A 25,045-nucleotide genomic window follows, 5' to 3' on the forward strand; every position below is an offset into this window, starting at 1 on the left:
CTGTGATCTCAGAAGAGTACTCAATATCTCCAGGAGAGTCTCCATCTATGAAATGAGGATGTCCACTCTATCTACTTTCTAAAGTTGTAAAGATTTTGGTCAGAAATGAGGTAAAGGGGCACTTGAGTGCAATGCCTGGCACAGAGTCTCTGCACAAGTAGCTAGAATTAGTAGCAGACTGAATAATGATTTTTATAGCTTTACTTTGATTTTACTATTTTTTGCTTAATTTGGTTCCACATCTATTATTTCATCCCTCAGCAACTGCACATAAAAACAAACAGGGTGTGATTCCCATTTCAGAGATTAAACAAACTAACAGATAAATAAAGCCTGGAAAACATGAACAATGTGTGACATGGGCGATGGTGTTGCAGCTGGCTGGCAGGGCTGGCACATGAGCTGCAGTTTGCGTGTGTCTGTCCTTCCCACATCTGCAACCCCCAATCTCTCCTCTCCCCACTACCTCTGACCAGCTCACTCTCAGCTTAAGTTTTAAAAATCGGTATGCACAGGGTTGCTGATGACTGATCGTTCTGTTAACAAAGCAAGTTATAACAAAGTCTATAAACTTGTTTACGATGCCTTTTGCTGGACTGCTACTTCCTAAAATTTTATGTATCCCAACTTACTCATTTTTTCTTATGGTTTATGTTTGACATACCAGGAAACAATTTTGCAACATGTATAACAAATAAGCAATGAGTATACAAAATATGAAAAGATTATCTAGAAATCATTCAGTAAAGAAAACTAGCGTAGTAGTAAAACAGGCAAAGGAGATGGCCTAGCATCACCAAAGGGGGACGTGGGAACCATCAGAAAACATAGGGAAGGATTTCCAGTCTCAACGGTAATCAGGTAAATGCAGATGAAAACCACAATGCAAGGCTGGGTGCGGTGGCTCACGCCTGTAATCCCAGCACTTTGTGGGGCTGAGGCGGGCGGATCACAAGGTCCGGAGTTCGAGACCAGCCTGACCAACATGGCGAAACCCCGTCTCTACTAAAAATACAAAAATTAGCCGGGCATGGTGGCGTGCGCCTTGTAATCCCAGCTACTCAAGGGGCTGAGGGAGGAGAATCGCTTGAACCTGGGAGGCAAAGGTTGCAGTGAGCCGAGATCGCACCACTGCATTCCAGCCTGAGGGACAGAGTGAGACTCCGTCTCAAAAAAAAAAAAAAAAACAAAAAGAAAAAAGAAAACCATACTATAACCCTGTATGCCCAGCAGACTGACAAAACAACAACAAAACATTATACACATATCATTTATATATGATGTACCCTTATATAGATATATATAGCTCTATATATAGATCTATATATAATGTTTATATATATTTATATATTACATATAGTTATATATAATGGTATATTATATATAATTATATAGATATAGATTAAATAAACATTATTTATATAATTTATATCTATAATGTATGTATATATTTATATAATGTTTAATGTTTATATGTTGTATACATACAACATACATACACACATATAAAGGTCACTTTCTAGAGCAATTTGAAATACGTGGGAAGGTTAAAAATTGTGTACCCCAGAGCCCAGTCATTAAACTTGAGGGTACATACCTCCAAGAAATGCTCTCAATTCATCTATATCTCAAGCTTAAAGGGCAGGTGTTGCTCACATTTTCCTCATAAGTAAAGTGCATGAAGATGTACCCCCCTTTTCAAAGTCCAAGGCTTGCTAATTACGATAGTGATACATTAGAAACTATCTAAATACCACTAACAGGATAATGAATGATTTATGAATGAATATATAACAAAGTATTATGCATTAGCTAAAAAAAAATAAAAGCTTAGACACATGATTCTGAGTAAAGAAAACAAAAAAAGCCAGATGTAGTCCATTATTTACATAAACTTCCAAGAATCTAACCTATGCCTAATGGTACTGTATTTGCTTATGCTTATGTATACGTGGACACATAGAATGGTTTTGGAAAGAGCTTTCCCCACATCATGTTTCCTGTTACTTTGCAGGCAGTGGGGGATGCTCTTGGGCATGGGAGCTAAGGTTGACTTCAGCTTGAAGACGGAACATATGGATCACTGTGCAAGGTGTCTGTGTGTATTGTATTATGTACATACTTCTGGTGTATGCATCTCTGTGGCTACAGATGTGGGTATTTCTTGAGGGAAGAAAGAAAACTTAAAGGAATGAAAAAACAGAAGAGAAATGAAGTAAGGAGGGAAGAGAAAAAATAAAAGAAGGAAAGAACATTGATTCAGGATGGAAGGATAAATGTTCAGTTATCACCAGTTGTTATCTCTAGTTGGTGCAATGAGGATGATTGTTGTTTATTTTCCACATATTTTCCAATTCTTTTTTACAATCAAGGAAGAAAGAAAAAATCTATATTTAAATTATTCAGAAACTATTATATATCTATCCACCTACCTGCATATATATATTCATATACATATGCACATATATGTATATGTGTGTGTGATCTTTGCAGACCTAGGAGCTACCTTTCTCTAAAATTATTTATGTAGCCAGAGCCATGTCAGTCTTGCTCTCTTTTGTGGATACTGGTGTCCCCAGTGCTGAGCACAGTGCCTGGCACATCGTAGGTGCTCAATGTATATGTGATGAATGACTGATGGAATGGCTGAATAACTGAATGAATTAATACATGGGTGATGGTGAATTGGGGTTCCAATATGGCAGCTTTCTGAGTCAGAGTCTTTCCTTCTAAGACGGTCCAAGGTGATGATTTGTTACACAGTTCATGTAGGTGTGGAGAACACTGAGGGCAGTTAGCTCCCAAGGCTTCTCCCCAGTGGCCTGGAACCTGAGCTGCGGAATGCCCCCTGGTACTCACGTCGATGGGCACACTGTCGTAGAGGCGCTTGCCAATCACAGTCTTGCCCTGGATGTCAATGTTCTCCCGCTCCTCGATGGGTAGTGTCTGCACCAGTGCACAGTCGATGTACAGGGAGACGTTCTGGGCCTGGATGCTCAGGGCGATCTTGTGCCAGTCCCGGTCAAAGAGGTCATTGACCCGGGAACCTCGGAAGACCACCCTGACAGCATCTTTCATGGCACCCACAGCGTTGTACTCGACTGCCTTGTTTTCACCATCCAGCCGGATGGAGACCTGGGGAGGAAAGGACCAGAGACTCCTTGAGTTTCTTGGGGCCAAGGGAAAAGAAGAGAATGGGAAAAGGGAGTTTAGAGTCAGACCTGGCAATCCTGCATCAGATCCTGGCTGTGACTTACCAGCTGGTCACCTGCCATCTGACTTTGGACTAATTCCTTCACACCTCTGAGCCTCGGGTTCCTCCTTACACAATGGTGTTAATGATGTCTACCTTGCAGGCTATTCTAAACCTGGTATTAAATGGAATGATTGCACTCATACTTTAATGCAGGGGTCACAGCCTCAACTGTCTGGAAGGGCTATGTGGGTAAGAGAGCTTTGGTGAGACTCCAAGACAATTGGTGCACAGAGGGGCTTGAGTTGTAAGACCAGCCAGAAATCCTAACTAGTTGCAGTGTCTAAAACCCTGGGCTGGTTAAACCAAACACATCTTCTGGCCTGATCTGTTAAACTACACTGTCTCTCATTTGAAGATAAAGCTGGAGCGCCTGTAAAATAATGTTTCTTGATGGTAGGAGTCTGATCTCTCTGGGTCATTGGGGTAGCCTTTGCAAAATGCACAGGTATTTTGCAATGGGCAAATTCTGGAGAAGGTTTTACTGTTTTACTTCTGATTGGGTTTTTGTTTTGTTTTGTTTTGTTTTGTTTTTTGATGCTGGTTTTTGTTTTGTTTTGTTTTTTTGAGATGGAGTCTTACTCTGTTGCCCAGGCTGGAGTGCAGTGGTATGATCTCAGCTCACTGCAACCTCTGCCTCCCAGATTCAAGCAATTCTCCTGCTTCAGCCTCCCGAGTAGCTGAGATTACAGGTGTGCACCACCACGCTCAGCTAATTTTTGTGATTTTAGTAGAGACAGGGTTTCACCATTTTGGCCAGGCTGGTCTCAAACTCCTGACCTCAAATGATTTGCCCGCCTTGGCCTCCTAAAGTGTTGGGATTACTGGCATGAGCCACCGCACCTGATTGTGTCTGATTGCTTTTTAATAATGAATAAGTGAGTATGTTCTCATCCATGTACTCATTTTGTCATCCCTCCAGAATATTCATCAAACATCCTGGGCGCCCAGCAGGCAACACGCCGGGTGTCAGGAACACAATAGTGGGCAAGAGATACACAATCAGTGCACAAAAGTATGAACAGAATAGAAGGCACAGAACATGAGTATCCACTGAGTGAATGAAAGAATGAGTATTTCCTTGTTCCGTCTCTGCAAGGTTAGTCTTAATCTGCTCTAATATTCATGTTTTGCCCCTTCCCTGTGGCTCCCTGCTCCCAGGATCTGACCTTTTAGGACTTCTTCATCTTGGCTCCTGGGCCCTTTGGCTTCTACTTGAGCTTGGCCCATGGGAAGTCCATTGGAATGGAGACCGAAGAGCGGGAAGAGAGAGAGGTGGGGCATGTATTCCTCCCACCCCTCCTGGCTTCCCTGTGGCTCCTGAGTGGCTTTGTTTCTCCACGTGCCCCAGTTCTTCGGAAGTATATCCTCCTCTGTGACTCTAGAACTCACCATCTCCTCCCTGTTCCCCTGCCCATCCAGGCCCGGGTGGTAGCTTCCTCCTGTGGCTGATCCTGGAATGCCTTGGCATTTCTTGTTGGTTTCCTTAACCCTTATCCCTTAACTGCATCAGCTCCCTTAACCCCAGTCATTTTGCTACTCAAAAAAATGAGCACTCGTCAAAAATGTGGGCCCAGTGGGGGCTGTCTCTTGCCAGCCTACCTCTAAACCAATTAATCACTTTTTAGCTGTGTGACTTTAGGTAAGTTATTTAACCTCTCTACAGCTTCCTCATTTGTAAAATGGGACCAATAGTAGGTTCTATTTTCAAAATTAATCTATAACCTGATGGTTTCTCCTAATCTCACTATTACTGCTGGCATTCACATTTGCCTGGATCACTACCATGTTCTCCTAAGTTGTCCTCCTATTTCTGGGCCTGTGCAACTCCACAGAGTCTCTTCTCAAACAAAAAGTCCCTATACTGGCCTATAAGACTTGTTGAAATCCAGTCTCCTTTCACCTCTAGAACCTCATATCTAACTAACCCCAACACACACACACACACACACACACACACAGACACACACACTACTCTGCTCCAACTGTACCGGCCTCCTTGCTGTCCCTTTATCATATCTGGAATGAGTGAATGTCCCTCAGTTTACCCAAATGACAAATGGGGAACATGTCAGCTTTTAAGGGTGGTTGTAAATGGCAAATGAAAGCATGAGCATCTGTATCTATAGATGAACTTCTCTATCTGTAGATCTAAAATGACTGACAGAGTGTATGGGCATGCACCGAACACCACTCTGCTCACAGATCATCTTCTTTACGGGTCTTTATCCAGTTTTCCTGTGTCTAGCCAGTATTTCCCCAGGGCATGGAAGTGCGCATCATTGGCACTTCTGGTGATGGGCACCCAACCAAGCCTGGCTTAACAAGGGTAAATTTCCGGGTGCCTCTTCAAACGGGAATCTCAGATCTCAAGACAGACTTCATCTCTGCATGGCTCTGCGGTATTTCACCCCATCACTCATTTTGACAGGAGGAGGAGAGGACGCACACATGGCAGACAGGGCACAGACAGCTCTGCAAATGCCATGAAGGAAGAGATCCCAGACTGAGGGGGCGGTGCAGGCTCACCCACAAGAATGTCATGGCAGGGGCCCAGTACCACTGCACCAGACCCTGAGAAAATGGAGAAGCAAGACCTGTGCAATTGGAGATGACGTTGGATGGGAATGCAATGGACTTCTCCAGAAAAGCGGCCTCTGGAGAAGAATCTCGACTCCTCCATTCAGCCTCCCACACTTACAAAATCAAGCCTCTCAGCAGTTAAGTTTGAAAATGTTTCTGCATCTCAGTATGACCAGGGATGTTATGGAAAAATCATTCAACAGGACTAATTGATCAGGACAGGCTTGGAAGAGAAGCCAGCTAAGCATGTGGTTAAAAACACAGATGTGGGAACCTGAATGACTGGGTTCAAATCTCAGCTTCTGCTTTTATTACCTGTCAAAAGGTAAGCAAATTTCTTAGCCTCTCTGTTTCCTCATATTTGGCTCAGTTTCCTCATATCTGTGATGCTAACAGTAGAACATATTCATAGAATTATTATGAAGACTAAATGAATTAGTATTTGTAAAGTCCTCCGAACAATCCCCAGCTCCTACTAAGAGCATGTACACATTGATAAGCAAATGCATCTGAAGTCAGGACCCAGCCTCAACCTGGGAAGGTGAGCTCACTGTTTAAGAGTATCTTGCCCTCTCTGATGGCAGGCCATGAGTGTGATTGCTGGAGTCCAATTGCTTGAGGATGCTTTTATTTTATTTTAGCCCCTAGCAAAAGTTTAGTCAGTATCTCCCAGCTGAAAGTGAGTAATATCTTCACCCAGTTCATTTTTCTAGGAGAGGAGAAAGAAACGGTTCATCTACGAACTTGAGAACAAGGGGATTTGGATTTGGCGGAGAACAAATAGTAGTGTTGCTTTTATCTCAGACCAACAGATGGTGTTGAAGGCTTTGAATTTCAGATTTGTCTTTCCTCACCAGACCGTGTGCTGATGGAGAGCTGTCCTACCTTTGTGGGAATTGAAAGTTGAAACACACCAGAGGTGAGTAAAGACAGGACCCAGAGCTTCACTCAGAAGAACACTGAAGGAAACTTCTCATGATGAGATTGTATTATGTCTCAGGCACTGTTCTAGATGCTTTATAGACCATTATTCCATCTGATTCTCCCACCAACTGTTCATGCTAGGTACTCTGTTTTCCATTTTACAGCTAAGAAAACCAAGACTCAGAAAGATAAAGTAACCCATCCCAGGACCCACACCAATAAAGGAGTAGACACGAGACCTGAGCCCAGGTCTATGTGACCCTGGGCCAGTGCCCTCCACTGCGTCACGAAGCTGGGTCACTCATGCTGCCAATACAGCAGGTGTCACAGGACAGCAGGGCTGGCACCCATCTCCTTGGCTAGGTCAAGAGTCTCGGAGGACAGGAACTCAGTCTCCTTTACCCCCATTGGAAGGCCTGGTACTATATCATTAGGACAAGAAGCTGGACCTCTTGGGTCTCGTGACATTCCCCCTGCAGGTCCTCTGAGCCTCCATATACCAGGTTCTCGATCTCCCTAGGCCCAGGGATAAGATCCCTGGAGAAAACATGGTGGGTGATGCCAATCCCTGTGAGAGGGAAACAGAAAGCTCAGGACCACTGAGATAAGGCGGTGCTGTCCTTACCTGTGGGATGCCGTACTGGTCGATGACCTGCCAGATATACCAATCTTCCTTCCGAGAGGTTCTCCTGAACCGGAAGGTTGTGACAAAGGCGTATTCATCAGGTAAACCTTGGGGGAACACCTCCCTGGAGAAAAATGGAGACAAACATACCAGGCTTGGCAATGAGAGCAGGGAGCCAGCAAAGTGAGCCCACACAACCCACCAGTGATCAAGCCCTGCCAAGTTGACTTCCTAAATATTTCCACCATCCACCTTCTTGGCCTGCCTTAACTGCTTTCTCCTTAGGTCAGGGCCTCAGTGTGACCTAGACCATCGTCATGGCCCCTGAGGCTCCAGCCTCAGCATCTTCAAATCCATCCCTATGGTACGTCTGCCTCCATCTCTCCACTACCACCATGACTGATGACATGCACAGTAAACATTAAATGGTCACGGTTCCGGGATCAAATATGGAGAAACTCCCAGCTTCGCTGCTCCCTGCTGCATCCCTCCTCTGCCAGGACAAATGGATATACCTTATCCTGCTGGGTGCCCTGTCCCAGATGCCAGGATGCCATGGTCTGAATGTTTCTGTCTTCCTAAATTCATTATGTTGAAATCTTCACACCAAGGTGATGGTAACAGAAGATGGGGCTTTGGTGGGGGGTGATTAGGTCATGAGGGCAGAAGGCTCATGAATGGGATTTGTGCCCTTATAAGAGAGACCCCAGAGAGCTTGTTTACCCCTCCCACCATGTGAGAGTGCAGGGAAGGATGGTGTCTATGAGGACCCTGATATTAGACTTCCCAGCCTGCAGAACTGTGAGGAGTAAATGCTGTGTATAAGCCACCCAGCTTAATTTATGGTGCTTTGTCATAGCAGCCAGAATAGACTGGGATGTAGCACATCCTCTTCTCTCCCACAAGGCCCAGGTTCCTGCCTGGCCTGTGGAGCCAGACCCTCACTTTGGGGAGGCCTCAGCTCCCTGTTGCTCCACCCCCGCCAAGTTCTGGGGCTGCTTTTCCTCTTCCAAATTCAGAAATGAAAATTGTTCATTCCTTTCTGTGGAGGATCAATCCCCCGACCAAGAACCAAGATGCCATCCCTCAGTCCCTCTGTCCTCGGAGCACTGCTCTTCCATCTTCCTCTGTATCATGAACAGGGCACCTGAGCTCCCTTCTGCCTCCTGCATATCAGTACAAAACCCCGCCACCCCCACCAACACACAGCCTCCCCTGACTGCACATCCCCAGTCGGGACCTGAGGAATCTCCCATTTCCTCTCTTTCTTCCTCTCCTTCCCTTCACAACAGAGTTCTGGAAAACGTCGTTGACATCACCCCCTCCTTCTTCATCTCTCCCATCTGCTCGACTCACGGCCACCTGTGTTCTAGCTCTCCAGGCTCCCCACATTTTCCTTGAGGTCCCTGGAGAGGAAACACTGACAAATCCCTGTCCCTCAGCACCCACTCGGGTCCCTGCAGCATGGCAGGCACTTCATAAAAGTTGAAGGAATGCAGAACTTTGAAAACTGTCAACAGCCATTTCCATGGAGAAACCTCTCTTTCACCAGAGCTAGTATAGGGCCTGCTTGATCTTCCTGGAGAACACATCCTAGACAACACAGACGTAGAAGCTGCCCCATGCCTTGTAGGAGTCTGAGCAGCCTCCCTGGCCCCCACCTACTCGATGGCAGTAGCAACCCCTCACCCAGTTGTGACAACAAAATTGCCTCCAGATACTGCCCAAGGCCCCCTGGGGGGTGGGGGTGAAATTTCTCTTAGTTGAGAACCACTGATCTATCCTAGACTTACATCCTATCAAAATAAAGTTTAGCTTACTTTTTCGTAGTGTTTCTCAGATTCAATAAAGCACTTACACATAGGATCTCATTTGACATAAGACTCTAGGATTTAATAAAAATACACATCTTTTGAGAGCTTAACACAAGCTCACCACTACTCTTTTCACATATTGCCTAATTTCTTCCTCACGAGAATGTATAAAGAAGGTATTGCAGGTGTGAACCCGGGAGGCAGAGCTTGAAGTGAGCCAAGATCACGCCACTGCACTCCAGCCTGGGCGACAGAGCGAGACTCCGTCTGAAAAAAAAAAAAAAAAATCGGTATTTTGATCCTCGTGCTATAGCTGAGGGCACCCAGGCTCTGAGGGGTTAACTCCATGCCATTTGGCTACCAAGTGGCAGAGGAAAACACAGCTGGGATCTGCTCTCCTGCACTCTTCTCTTAATCATCAGCTGACTGCACTCTTAACTGCAGAGCCTGCTGTAGGGGAGCCCAGTCCTGCCCTGGGGGCTGGGGGCTGCCTCAGGAATGTACATGACATTGACTTCCCTGCTGGAGGAGGTGGACCCTGCCTGGCCAGACAGACAGGAAGGGAAGTGGGGAGGCGTCTGAGTTCCTGGTTCTCAGACTTGCAGATCCGCAGGGACTTTGTTTGGCTGTAGGACCTGCAAGCAAGATTCTGATTCTGTTTACAGCTCCAGGCTGGGAGATGATGGCCCAGTTGTTCAAAGTCATTCTCTGAGTTGGGATGTCACCCAGGATCACATCCAGGTAGTAGGAACAGGGCCCATCACTCATAGCACCTTGGCCTCCCTCAGTATTCAGAGACGCCCTTAGTCACTGCCCATGCAGGAGGAAGATGGGACCTCCCCACCTGCGTCCACAGACACAGGCTTTGTAGCCACAGATCAATATGTTGCTTTGTTTTTCATTTTCTCCTTCTTTCTTTTCTTTTTTTTTTTTTTTTTTTTTTTTTGAGACAGAGTCTCGCTTTATCTTCCAGGCTGCAGTGCAATGGATGGCACGATCTTGGCTCACTGCAACTGCCACCTCCCAGGCTCAACCAATTCTCCTGCCTCAGCCTCCCAGGTAGCTGGGATTACAGGTGCCTACCATCAAGCCTGGCTAATTTTTTTGTATTTTTAGTGGACAGGGTTTCAGCTAATTTTTTGTATTTTTAATAGAGACATGGTTTCACCACATTGGCCAGGCTGGTCTCAAACCCTGGACCTCAAGTAATCTGCCTGCCTTGGCCTCCCAAAGTGCTGGGATTACAGGCATGAGCCACAGCACCCGGCCATTTTCTCCTTATTTTCTTAATGAATCCAATTATGCTATTTTTTTCCCCTGAACACACTTTCTTCTTATGCCTTTGAAATACACACAGACAAGTATATCACAAGAAAAAGTACAGATGTATCTGTTAATGACTTTTTATTCCCCTGATTATAATAACTTTTGCTTAGGTTACACACACACATATGTGGATATATGTGCAGATATATATATCTATACACACACACATATGTGTATCAGTCATTTTAATCAGGGAGAAAAAAGATCATCAACAGAAAACATCTAAAGAAAGGAAATAGCTGAATCCAATCTTTTCCACAAATAATACAGCAGATATGAGATGATAGTGGAAGGGAAAAGGGTGTGTAATTAGAGGACCTGAGTATGAGGCCAACCTCTGCTTCCTCTGATCTGTGAGGTGTTGAACAAATCACTGTCCCATTTTGAGTCTCAAATGTTGTACCAGCTAAGTGAAAACTATAATACCTGTCTTGCTCGTTTCCGTTATTGTCGTGAGAAGTAAATTAGATAAGGTGCCCTTTAAATGTTAAACAGGTGAGAAAAAAATATAAATATTGAAAGTGACATCTCTTTTCTTTATGAACAAAATTAACTTGCAAACTAAAATTGTATGTATGTGTGTTTAAATTTCAAAGCTTTAGAAATTAAAAGTGTAATATCCTTTCTTGAAAAGAAAGAACTTTGCCCATTTGATTTTATTTTGGGTGCTTTGCCATAAAAACAAATGTAGAAATTCCTCCTCAGAGCAACTCTCAGAGAACAGGAAGGAGCCCAAATCCATGAGCCAGGATCGGGGTCCCATGCTGTGTTCCACAGAGCACTGCCTGAATACGGCTGCTTTGCTCTTTGATCCAAGTGCCTCCTTAGAAGGCTAACAAACAGAGTGGTCCTTGGTTAGACCCTTCCACGAGATTTGTGTCACTTTTGCTTTCTTTATTTTGTTCATTCTCTTTTGCACTTTTTTTTAAAGTTCCACGCGATTTTTTCCTGCTTACAAGTAGAATGGGTGGTGAATTGGACATATCAGGCAAAGAAGTGAGGGGAAGTGAAGGAGAAAACAGGCTGTAGACTCTGCTCATCCCTGCGCACCCCCTACATGAGCATGGGGCCAGGTGATTCATAACAACATCCCCCAGCACCTGACTGTGTGTGGAGGGAGAACCTCATTGTCTGGGAAGATGACTGTCTCAAGAGTTGGCTGACAGTGATTATTGTCTTTGTTTCATGAAAACGAGACTCAGAGAGGAAGTGACTTGTCTCATTTCTTCTTCTGTAAAATCGCTCTTGCATTGCAGACACTGTGAACCATGGATGAAATGACTTTAGGGTCTGAAACAGTGCCTGTGTGTGGCTGGCACTCAGAGAATGCTCATTGAATTAAAAAAACAAAAAGGATCACACACATGCAGAAACCCATACTCTATGAGCTGGCATTCAAAGCCAGTCTTCGCCAGACTAGGATCTGAAAGAACATTGTCACTCCTTACGGGCTGTTGACTCATTCATTCAGCAAATATTTCCTCATTCCCTACTCTGGGCAGGGCTTAGTTGGGTGCCGAGACTGTAGCAGAAACCAAGACTCAGTTCCTTACTAGGACTTCTCATTGAGCAGGGGAGATAAGACTATTGCACAATGGATCAGGTAACTTCAACTTTAACACATTTTGTACAGAAGTACAAATTGGAAGGAGGGTAGGTAAGGGGAAGGCCTGACTTTGGGGATTCAAGGAAGGCATTTAGAGAGCATAATGGGTGAGCATGCTTTGCAGGATGAGCAGGTCAAGTGTCCCAGGTAGAGGAAAAACATGAACTAAGGCCTCCCAGTGGGAGGAGAGTGCCTGGGAGGCCCCAGAACACAGACAGGAGACACACAGGGAAGACTGGAGGATGAGCCAGGAGACCACAAAGGCAGGATGGGGCCGGGTCACACAGGGGCCTTCCTCTTCCTGGCCTTTTAGTTTACTAAGAACACTGGAAGCAGTTAAATATTAATAGTTTAAAGATGGAAGAGAGGTCGCATGAGACGATACTGTCAGAGACGTGTGAAGCAGAGCAACTCCATCTTAAACAGTAGCTGGGTCAAATGAGGCTGAAACCCACTGGACTGCATTCCCAGATGGCTAAGGCATCCTAAGTCACAGGATGAGATAGGAGGTCAGCACAAAATACAGGTCATAAAGACCTCGCTAATAAAACAGGTTGCAGTAAAGGAGCCGGCCAAAACCCACCAAAACCAAAATGGCCACGAGCGTGACCTCTGGTTGTCATCACTGCTACACTCCCATCAGTGCCATGACAGTTTATAAATGTCATGGCGATGTCAGGAAGTTACCCTATATGGTCTAAAAAGGGGAAGCATGAATAATCCACCCCTTGTTTAGCATATCATCAAAAAATAACCATACAAATGGGCGACCAGCAGCCCCTGGGGCTGCTCTGTCATTCTTTTATTTTTTTACTTTCTTAATAAACTTGCTTTCACTTTGCACTGCGGAGTCACCCTGAATTCTCTCTTGCACAAGATCCAAGAACGCTCTCTTGGGGTCTGGATCGGGTAACAGTATCATTTTTGTTTTCAAAAGATTTGTCTGCCTGTGATAAGAAGAATAGAGTGTTCATTTTGGTATCATCTTTAGCTCCTGACTGGAGGCCCAATAAGTGTCAGGAACTGGACAAATCTTTACATGATGTCTTCTCAATAATGTTGCAAGGCAGGAACATTCACTTTGGATTGAAAACATGAGAAAACTGAGGCACAAGGGAATTCAGAAATGTGTAAAGCCAAGTAACCAGTCAACACTGATACTCAGTCTCAACTGGCCAAAGCCACTCCATGATTCTGGCAAAGCCACACCTGCCATGAATGCAGTGTCAGGTCCTTAGTAGGTGCTATGCACTACCAAACCATACTCATTTGTTATTTCATGAATGGACAGAAAAACGCATGTATGAATGAATGGCTAATGCCAAATGTGTATGGAGAGATGGGTGTAGAAGGAGCAGAGAACCAATGAAGTCAATGATAATAGATTGGCTAAAAAACAGGTTGAATTCCCTGGTCCAGTGGTTCAGCTGCTTCATCACAGGGCAACCTTACCAGGCATTGAGTAGGTTAAAGCCTGGCTCAGTGCCAAGTATGAAACTGAGGCTGCTGGCCCCTTTCTTGCCCTTTCCCACGACACCCTGGGCAGGTCTGGAAAGAGAAGTGACCACTCACTCAGTACTTTGCACCACAGGGAAGGATCCCATCCGTACATAAGAACTCTGCACGCCATTCTCTCTCTTCCCCAAGATTTCCTTCACACTGAACAAATCCATCAGGTCAAAACCTGTTCAAAGAGAAAAGCTGGGAGTGAGTTTGGAGACGGAAGAGTATAAAGGACAAAGAAAAATCACATCTGCTCTCTGCAAAGGCAGCCTGCCCCTCCTGCCCCAGGAGAACAGATCGGGAGGGAATTGTTCAAATACACATTCGGGGAGAAAACATAAGCACCGGAGTAATGAGATGTACAGCTTCGGCTTCAACTCCAGGAAAAAGGTGCAGAAGAACACAGACACTGGCTTTCTCAAGAAAATGTGTGTGCATGTGGTTAAGTGTGAGACAAATGGAGGGTGTCCTGGTGGTGTGAGTGCCGCAGGGCCCTGGTGTTCACGAAGCCCAGATGTGTGCTCTTCGCTCACGCAGGCTGGCTCGGCGGGCAAACGGCCACCGAGGGCTTTCCTTTCTGCAGCCGTATTTTTGCCTTGCATTTGGACTTTACTTGGGTGATAGTTTGGCAGCTTTTCAGTTTCATGATTTTTAAAGAGAGAAACATCAGAGAGGAATGAACTGTCTTCATGAGACTGCATTACTTGAAAGGATTTTGTTTTGTTTTTCCTTAGTTCAGTTTAATTTTCCTCTAAGAGAGGACCTTATATGCATTGTCAATGTAAAGTAACAGAACAATCAGGGGCTTTGGACTTGGGTGAGGGTCAAGGGTAAGGACAGAAGTTTGATCCTGAGCGGCCATGTGTATGTGACACTGGGCAAGTCACATGACCCACAGGAGTCTCGCGTACTTCACCGTGGAAGGACAGCAATGATGCCTACTGGGTAGGGCTCTGTGACAATTGTGTAAGACCCTAAATATGCGTACTCAGCATATGGTGAGAAATTCATACAGTGGGTTTCTTTTTACGAGTTATTTCCCACAACCACCAGCACATGCTCGTCCACATTCCCCCACAGTGGGATGCTTTCTGCAGACCAGGTTCTCAGAGGGGCCTGAGGACAACACTTGTTCTGGAGGCTAACATTGTGACTCAACACCCGCCTGAAACTGTCTCTCTCAGACACTGGCAAAAGCTCTCAGCAGGTTACAGGGAAGCTGGCTAAAGGTAGGCACCAGGCTGAACCCATCTGTGCACCCCCAGGGATAATATACTTCTCAGTATTGGCACCTAACCTATGAGACTTTAGGAAGAGTTCCTCACTGTTTCCAGTATTCTAAGGCACCGCTGAAAAAAAAGAAAAAAGAAAAAAAAAAACAGGAAATGAACTTGTAGAACTAACATAATGATTGAAGCCTCTTGGCCTCTTTTACCACTAAATTCTGCCCAAAGAGATTATTTATTCATTCAGTATACGCTTTTGAGAGCCAGGTCCATGCCAAGCGTTGTGTAAGAAATGCCAGGGAGGGAAGCAGGTAGTCCTGATGCAAAGTTTGAGTATTAGAATCGGACAGGTCTGGGTTGTGATCCTAATCACCATGTCTTTGCTGGGTGACCTTAGGCAGGTTGCCTGACATCTCTGAGCACTGGTTTTTCCCATCTGTAAAAAGGGGATTATTTTAGAATGTACCTCATCGCTATGAGACTTAAATGATACAAAGTTCTTCATAAAGTACCTGACATACAGTAAATCACCAACAAAGCACTTTTCATATTTACTGTTTTCTCATCACAATTGCAGCATTCTCTAACGCTAAATTTTGTCTATAGATGTCATGTATTTATTCAATAGATCTTTTTGAGAGCTTGCAATATGCCAAGCCCTGTGAGCTCCACGGTTGCAGCAGGCGCCAACACAAAATCCTGGCTCCAGGAGAACTGGAACTGGTGGGGACCCCAGGAAATAAGGAAATGCACAGTGCAAATGTGCAGTACGATTCCAGGCACGAAGAATCAGTGAGCAGGGGCAGCACTGGAGAGGAACAGGGCTGGGGCGACAGGGAAGGTGCTCGGGGAGGAAGCTACCAGGTAGAGGCCTGCTCTGGCCTGCGATGGTCTGGGAAGGGGGTTCTGAGCAGGGCAAGGTTGCTCTGGGATTGAAGCCCTGTACTTTTTGGATTGGACCGTTCCCCGCCCCTTGCCATCCTGAGGTTGTCAAGTTCTCGGAAAATGACTAAGAGCTGCCATTATGTCATTTTTAAATAGCATTTCACACACTAGCTATTTAATGGAATTCATGATATAATGTTAAATGATATTGGGTCCTTAAGATGGGAACAGTATTTAGAAGCTTCATGATAGATGGAAAAAGCACCCCTCCAAACCGTGCTTGTTTACACACACTAGCGTGAGTGATTCAGCATCTCTGGAGACGGTTGGTTTGTGGGAGGGAGCAGGCACCACAGTCCCACAACCGAGGTCCCCTGTGGTGCATGGGTTGATCCAGCTGAGAGGCCGCCACTGGGCACAGGCTGAGTGAGGCCAGCTTTCCTCACCTCCCAGCTGCTTGAGGACAGGACCTGGCTTGCTAAGTTTGCCACTCGATCCCCCATCCTCGGGACCTGCAGGGCCAGCCCACAGTGCAGATTTGTCAAACTGAACACAGGTCTCACTCTGAGCTGTAACACAGGCTTGGTCCCTGGGAGAGACTGTGTGGAGGAGACAACACTCAGCACGTGGACCAGATATCCTGAGTGAAGTCCTACTAATGAGCTGTGTGGTCTTGAGCACAAGCCTCAACCTCTCTGGGCTTATTTCCTCTGCAGTTTTGTAAAATTGGGATAATAATAACACAGTGTAGTAGACAAGTAAGGGCTATGATAACAATTCACATGCAGATCCCTGTTCCCACACTTTCTCTCCCTGCCAGCTCTCAGGCAGTTTACTCAACCTCTCTGTACCTCATGTCTTCATCCACCAAATGGGACATTAAGAATAACCAGTTGGCCAAGCAAGTGGCTCATGCATGTAATCCCAGCACTTTGGGAGGCCAAGGTGGGCAGATCACTTGAGGTCAGGAGGTCAAGACCAGCCTGGTCAACATGGTGAAACCCTGTCTTTACTAAAAATACAAAAATTAGCCAGGGGTGGTGGTGGGTTCCTGTAATCTCGGCTACTTAGGAGGCTGAGGCAGGAGAATTGCTTGGACTCGGGATGCAGAGGTTGCAGTGAGCTGAGATCGCACCACAGCACTCCAGCCTGGGTAACAGAGAGAGAAGAGAAGGAAAGGAAAGGAAAGGAAAAAGGAAAGGAGAAAGGAAAAAGGAAAGGAAAAAGGAAAGGAGAAAAAAAGAAAAGGAAAAGGAATAGGAAAAGGAATAGGAAAAGGAAAAGGAATAGGAAAAGGAAAAGGGGACGGAAGGGGAGGGGAGGAGAGGGGAGGGGGAGGAGGAAGGGGAAGGGGAAGGAAGGAAAAGGAAAAACCAGTCACCAGGCCTGGACAGGACAATGGCCCTGCACAGTGTCTGCCTGTCTGCCAGTGGCAATACACTCTGACTCTACTATTAGACATTCATGTCTTGGAAAATCACTCTGAGTTTTAAATGAGAAAATGTGTAGGAACATGCCTGAAACACAATAGTTGCTCACGAAATGCTGGATGCTCTAATGGGTCCCTCGCCCTGAATGAGAGCATGATGACTCCTCTAAACCTTCACAAGCTCTAGACAAACATGCAGCATGGAGAGGTGGGTGGGTCTCCCTGACACCAACATCCTGTGATCCTGGCTGAGTCACTTTCTTTCTGAGTATCAGTCTCCTCATCTGTAAACCGGAAGAATTTCGGGTGCAATTGGATCATCTCTTGTGTTTTTAGCACCAAAAACTATTGATCATATTTCCCCCAATTTGTGCCATGGTTGGAAGGAGTCCCAGTCAAACTGCATTTCTTGCATAACAGTTCATTTGAATGTGCAGTTTTATGCAGTGAAGAATCCCTTTGTTCAGTATGCCAGGAGACAGGAGTTAACAGAACAGCCACAGTTCCTACTCAAAGCCATGGGGTTAATCCCAGGTAAAGGTACAATGCACACTGGGCATTAGCAATGTTTAACGCAGCCCAAGGCACTCTGCTCCCACACAGAGTTCCAGCTAGGAGACTGAGGAAGTCATCTGGTTTTGTTGAGCCTGTTTCTGTAATTGGAAAAATGGAGAGAATAATTTATTGCAGGGGTGTCATAAGACCTAAGTGTGATGACGGGATTAAATACCTGGGGGATCAGCACCCAGGAGTTCCTCAGTCAACCCCACTGTCCCCACCTGGGGACCACAATGGGAACCTGTTGACCCAAGTGAAGCTTGATCCCCTGGCAATAGCTCTGCCATGACCCCAGAGCCCCGTGTCTCTCACTCTGGTTATAAGGACCAGGCCTCCAGGGTACATGACTGGGAACAGTCGCCACGCCCACCAAGGAGGGAGTCCTGGGAAGTCCCAGAGATCCTAAGTTGGGTGTTGGGAAACATTTGCCGAACCCAAGCTGAGAGCACCCCTTCTCCTTTATCTCCCCACTGCACTGCAGTTGGCACAGCCGCCAGCCCACCTGAACAGGGCCTCAATGCCCCAGAGGCTGCAGTCTCAGTATTACCTAGAGACAGAAGCATGAAGAGTCCCCACAGCTCTGGGCTCCCAAGCAGGCCCAGTGAGGAGCAGCTGTTGGAACTGACTGGGCCCCATATAACGAGGGGCCTTTTACAACCCACTGGGCTGCCCCTGTACTGGAGCCCCTGTGTCTGGAAGTGTCCTGGGGCCTGAGAAGCCCCAGCAGTGGGAGGTGCAAAGTCAGAGCCGGGAACTGCAAAGTGGGCTGGGCCTCTACTTCACAGCACCATCAAACACCACTAAAAACTGACACCCTCATCTGCTTTTCCCCCTCAGCGGTCATACTGGAGAGAATACATGAAACAGACTTGTTTTCAAACAGCAAGCCTCTGCTCTGCTTTCTGGTTCCACTTTTATTGGTTTCAGTGAACAAAAACAAAGAGTCGAATACAACAAAACTTGGAACAACAAGGAATTAACTAGGTGGCAGCAAAGGGCACCAAGAAAAAAAAAAAGATAAATTGCCCAAAATAAATAAGGGCTGGGAAGGAGAATAAAAAATGTTCCCGAGGAAAGCAGGCTGTGATGCAAGGCACTGTGAGATAAAAAAAGCAATTGTTTCATGCAAAAAATAGAGGGAGCACCTCGCTGAAGCCAGGAAAGCCACTGGACCACATGGTGTCAGGAGACCTTAGCAACGGCCCAGGTCACTGGCTGCACCTGCTGTGCCAGGCACCTACTGTGCGCTCCTCACCTCATCCAGCAAAGGCCGACCTGGATGGAACTTTGCTGCTGCCCTCACACCGCCCCCTCTCCCCGCCCCTCCGCCCAGCTGGCTTAGTTCCTCTAGGAATTTCCATGGGTCTGGGCAAGATGCAGAGAGCTTATGTTTATGGGGCTGCCTCCTCCAGTAGATGGAGAGCTCTTTGAGGAAAGGGATGATTTGATCTGTTTCTCCATTCTTAAAATGCCTGCTGCTTTTGCTGTTCCTGTTTGAGAATTTGAGGGTCGTTTGTGGAAGGAGAGAAGAAGAGAATTAAGGAATTCATGACCCACTGTGACGGGCGTCCTATGTGTTAGATGATGCGTGGGCTGCTCAGGTTGCAATCATGAACAGGCATCTGGGCTACTGTGGGATATCAGGACCCACGGCGAGGGTACACGGGCTGGGAATGGGGTGGACTGGGGCAGGTCAGGCTGGGCTCTGTCGGCCCCATCGGGGAGATTGGGTTTCTTCCTTCAGGCAAAGAGGAGCCACAGAGGGCTTTAACGTGAGGGATAAATAGCATCTGGTTTCTATTTTCCAAGGTCATTCTGGCAGCAGGGGACGGACGGGTAAGAAGACCAACCAGGAGTAGGCCTGGAGAGATGAGGGCAAGTGAGGAGGCAGGGATGGAAGAAGCAGCTGAATTAGAGGGCTGTTTAGAAGCTGCCATGGGCAGGACTTGGTAACTATCTGGATGGGGGACCCAAGTGGGAAGAGAAAGAAATCCAGGATGTCTGTGGCCAAATTTGAGACCTGCACATGCCTAACATATGCTTTAAGCATTAAGTAGCTAAACTTCTAGAAAAGTTGCCTAACACTTTTATTGGCTAGAATTTGTAGAACATTTGGTTATTAGAGCTGAGAGGGACTCTTGAAGACATTCTGTAGGATCCACTGCTACATAGGTGAGGAAACTAAGGCTCGGAGATGTCAAAAGATTGACCCAAGGCTGTCCGGCTGGTGAGCAGCAGGGCCATCTAAGACCTATGCCTCCAATCTCCTACGTGTATTCCCATCCTTGTGCTCATAGTCCCAGCCCAGATATGCCCTAAAAATAGCCAGAGTCATTTATGGGAAAGCCTGGAGGTGAGGCTTTTGGGGACTGCATTTTTTCCAGAATACAAAAGCTGTCCCTATTACCCGACTGCATTTAAACTGGCAAATCTGAGGCTCCATCTCTTCATAACTCACTCTTCAGCCTGAACATGGCTGGAGCAGTTTTTCGGGGCTGGTTATAATTAGAGGAGACGGTAGATAAAGCAGGTTCTCTGTGCATTCAGAACTGCACAAACTGTATTTGCTCTGCAGACTGAAGGATGCCCAGGTGGCACTGTGATTTCTTTTCCAGGAAGACTCCAAAGAGGGAGGGGAGGCCTCAAGACTCTTCTGGCTGTGGACTGACACAGGAGGGCCCATAATCGAGGTCCCAGTCACCAAACAGACACTTTGGAAGGATCTTCCACATATGCCATAGACTAAGAAATCTGTTCAAAGTCCTGCATTTTCAAGTGTGAGTACACACACACACACACACTTGAATCTTCCCAGCAAGAATCAGTTGTTATTATTATTATTATTATTATCAATATTATTATTAAGAAAGGGTCTTGCTCTGTCACCTAGGCTGGAGTGCAGTGGAGTGATCTCAGCTCACTGCAACCTCTTCCTCCTGGGTTTAAGTGATCCGCCTACCTCAGCTTTGGCTAATCTTTTCATGCATATTTTTTGTAGAGATAGGGCACGCACCACCATAATTGGCTAATTTTTTCGTGTGTATTTTTTGTAGAGACCAGGTTTCACTATGTTGCCCAGGCTCGTCTTGAACTCCTGGGCTTAAGCAATTCACCTGCCTTGGCTTCCCAAAGCTCTAGGATTATAGGCGTGAGCCACTGTGCCCAGCCAGAATTATTCTTAAGTAGAAAATAATTGCTATTCTTCAGTCTATAGAATGACGAAAAAGCTTTAAATTCATTCTGAGTCACTGATGATGCAGACAGATTTGTTTGTTCATTTGTCTGTCTGCCTGCCTGCCTTCCACCCTTGCTTTCTCCCTCCTTTCCTTTCCTCCTTCTCCCATCCATCTTTTTGTACATCCCTCCATCCAGCCTCCCATTCAACTATTCATGTTTTCATCCTTTGATGAATGCTTCTTATTTTCACTAATTCATTCATATATCCATCCATTCATTCAACAAACATTTGTCACATTCCTCCTAAGTGCCAGGTACTGTCCTCTACTCTTAAGACACATAGAATAAAGCCCAAGTATAAACAAGTCCTGCTCTCAAACAGCCCATATAATTGCTGGGGAGGTAGACAGGGAAGCAAATAATTATAATGCCTTCAGATTGGAGTTCTCAGAATAGAATAAAATGCAAAAAGAGCAACTAATCACCCTGTGGGGCTTCAAGCAGTTTCCTGGAGGTGACTGTTGAGTTGGGCTTTGGGGAATGAATAGGAGTTCACTGCCAGAATAAGGTGAGAATGGGCACACCACACAGAGGTAATATCATCAGCTAAGGGGAGCACCACATCTTTGGGGGCTAGTAAGCATTCCAATAGACTCATGAGTAAGCTAGGACAGAAGAGTCAGAACCTCTCCTGCAGAGTAGGAAGCATGGACTAGATTATAGGAGCCAAGGAATCCAGGTTTTAGAAAGACAGCACTTGATGAAGGGGAGGGAAGAGGGCAGTGCTGGAGGTTGACGTGCTGGTTATAGAGATGCTATAACACTCCAGAGAAAAGACAATAGTGGTCTGGATGGGCCTGGTGGCAGCAAGGAAAGTGCAATTTTCTTTTAACTCTTCCAGCCACCAAGTAGATGCAATGACAGCAGAAGTGCTATGTCCTGTCTCTTGGGCAGTCTGTCTGGGGGTGGCCAGTCCAAGGGGAAGAGTTCAGAATTTACATGGCAACACAGCCTATTTTTCTCTTCTTATCACAGGAAAAGAGATTAACTTTTGAGGGTCAGAGTAAGTTTGCCTGATTTTTAAGACAAATATGACTTCATTTCTTCACTCTGTTGAATCAGTTACCTAGAAATACACATTGTACAGTCCAAGCTCCAAGACTGGCCACTCCATGTGGCAAAACAATGACAAATGTGGGCTTTGCTGAGTGGTGGTCTGAATGCAAATCCTGATTCCGCCACAAACTCAGGCAAGTGGCTCAGTCTCTCTGTGCCTCAGTTTTCCCAACTGTAAAATGTGCAACAGTGCATCTTATATAAAATACAGAGGAATGCATCTCATATGCTATGAGGGTAAATGGGGATATGTATGTAAACCCTCTGGCACACAGTAAGTGCTCAGGAGGCATTCATTATTACTATTGCTTTTATTAATCACATTACTGTCATAAGGATTCCCTTCTATGGATACGTGTGTTAGATAATGAATTACTTGAGGGATACTGCTATGAAGGACTCATAGCTTCCAAAGCCACAGGTAGATAATGCAATAAGGTAAGAATTTGCTTTGAAGATGGATATCAATGGGAGGGGTCTCAGGGAAAAGTTGGGCAGACACATTCACACTCCAGTGGACAAAAAATAGATTATCCGAGAGCCAGAGCCTCGCTGGGGATTTCCAAGGCAAAAAGCAGGAGCCTTGAAGTGAAAATGCCCAGAAGTGTTACACCTTGGGCAAAGTATTGGATTGGTGCAAAAGTAATTGCGGTTCTGCCATTAACATTTTGCACAATTTTTTTTGCACCAGCCTAATAGCTCAGATATAAATATACTTATTTCAAGGAAATTAAGTTAACAAAGTGAAGATGAAAGTCACCTTTATCTCATGTATTAGACGAATAAACCCTGACAGTAATAGCACCCCATTGGGCAGCAGCTTCACACCAGGTGCCCCACCTGAAGAATATCACTGTCTCTGGTTTCCTCTGAAAGTGCTGGTTTATTGGGGAGGTGCTTGAGCAGGGAGTAGAGGCAGGATTCAGGGAAAGAAAGCGGCTGACAGAGTATGGCATGAGCCAGTTACCCTGATGGACGACTGCCCCTAGGAAACTCGGGGACATGGGGTCAAACGTGGACTTCAGAACAATCCCACCGAAGGAGCAGTAGAGCCGGGGTGCTTCTATACCAAGGGTCGCTGGTTGAGAGCTGCTCCTGGGTTGTTCACTCCCTGGCAACTTTTCCCCACTGTGCACGTAGGCAGAGCATCCTTCCACCATTCCAGAAAAATCCCCCCGGCACAAGACGCAGATGCCAGCATCTTTAAGACAGCAGAGCACAGTGACATGGCTAGGTCCCTGGGACACAAGCAGGGATGCCAGGGCCTGCCGAACACCCTCATCCTGACCTCACATGGTTCCCTGCTCGGATGGGGACACATAAGTGCTTAGAATTGGACCCAAGATGATGCAAGAGGAAGAGGAGGGACGCCCAACGCAGGGTCATTGGCAAGAAAAGCAGGGCTGCTGTCCTGCAGTGGCTTCCTGGTTGGGAGTCGGGAGAGAAGAAAACTTCTTTGTCATATGTATTTGAAGTGCTGAGCAGGGTGCCCAGCCACAGGGAGGGCTGGATCCATATTATTGGGATGGTGGGGAGCCGCCTCGGCTGTCCCCCGCAATCTCGCAGCCTTCTATTCTGTCATATGCCTGACAGCCTTTGGTGAGACTCTGCGATATTTCTTTCTGCTGCTGGGTCTGTCGTCACGTGTCTCTTTGTTCTCTCACCCATTGATTCACTCATATATTTATAACTCTGATTCACTCTCGCTTTCACTCCAAAACACATTGATTTATTCAGTCGTTTGCTCACTTTGCCAATCATTTGCTTACTCATTCACCAGCTTCTTTACAAACTCATTCATTCTCATGCATTATTGAGTGACTCCTATAGAATATCCACAGCCTGCCAAATGGAAAATGTGAATGTATGTTCTTTCCTGTTGGATGGTTCTTTGATGAGAGCTGCCACCTGCACGATTCAAACCATTTTATCAGGACTCTGGTGAAATATGGGAACAAGAACAGGGTCAGTGAGGCCGCCCTGAATTGACTAGGGTCATGCTCAGGCTCAGCAAATCATACACCAAAGACAGCACGTGTGGTTGCTGTTTTTCCTTACCTGTGATTTCCTTGGTTCCTCCATTGGTGTGCTTAAAGCGATCTCCTTCTACACGAACGCTAGGACAGAGCACATCTGAGGAAAGCAAGAGGAAACAGAGACTGATGAGAAAATGTGATCCATCGTCACCCTGTGAAATATGACAGCACACGAGACCCCACCCTGCCTTGCAGCATGTGAGGTGTTCAATGCCTGGAGAAGATGCGGAGGCAGCTGGCATCTCTGCACTCACTCATGTTTTCATTTTCCCATGTATATGTTAAGCATCAACTCTGCAAATACCGTGTTCTGTACCGGAGTGAAATATGAACAAGGCTTTGTCTCTGTCTACAATGAATTCACAGCCTTGTCCGAGGGAGCCAGACATGGACATCAATATTATCAACAAAGTGGAATAAGTTGTAGATACATGTGCCTGCTGCTGTGGGGTTCAGGACACAGATATACTACCTAATCTAATGCGGGAGGACAGAGAAGCTTTCTTGGAAAGATTCCTTTTGAAAGAACAGTAAGATTTAGCCAGACAGGCAAAAGACCAAAAGGTGATACAGGCAGAGGGAACTTCATTTAGGAAAGCATGCACATTTAGGAAAGCATGAAACCTCCAAGTCAGTAGGATGTCAATGAAATGGAAATTGTGTGCAGGGACAGACCAGAAAGATGTTCCATAAGTCATCTAATGGAGCTTCAGGTCCAGTTCCATAAAAAGGCAAATTCCAAATAAGTAAAACTCAGTTATACAAAAGCAATTCAGTAAGTCATACAATAAAAAATTATTATACAATATTACATAAACATCTTAAAGTCTTCATGAATCCTCACTTCTAAAAAGTTGGAAGAAGGCCAGGCGTCGTGGCTCATGCCTGTACTTTGGGAGGCTATGACGAGTGGATCACCTAAGGTCAGGAGTTCGAGACCAGCCTGGCCAACACGGTGAAACCCTGGCTCTACTAATAACACAA

The 25,045-nt window shown here is 45.9% G+C and overlaps 1 protein-coding gene across 1 annotated transcript in view; it reads right to left on the reverse strand.

Moving 5' to 3' along the window:
• The window catches only part of COL22A1 (collagen type XXII alpha 1 chain), a 326,761-nt gene that overhangs the window by 235,417 nt on the left and 66,299 nt on the right, over nucleotides 1-25,045 (reverse strand). The window contains exons 4-7 of the mRNA XM_009213647.4: nucleotides 24,084-24,158; nucleotides 13,704-13,815; nucleotides 7,386-7,509; nucleotides 2,860-3,135 (exon numbers count right to left, since the gene is read on the reverse strand). Coding sequence (XP_009211911.2) covers nucleotides 2,860-3,135; nucleotides 7,386-7,509; nucleotides 13,704-13,815; nucleotides 24,084-24,158 — 587 coding nt within the window. The remainder of the gene's footprint in view (nucleotides 1-2,859; nucleotides 3,136-7,385; nucleotides 7,510-13,703; nucleotides 13,816-24,083; nucleotides 24,159-25,045) is intronic.

The sequence above is a fragment of the Papio anubis genome, chromosome 8, assembly GCF_008728515.1.
Source record: "Papio anubis isolate 15944 chromosome 8, Panubis1.0, whole genome shotgun sequence".
Taxonomy (NCBI): Eukaryota; Metazoa; Chordata; class Mammalia; order Primates; family Cercopithecidae; genus Papio; species Papio anubis.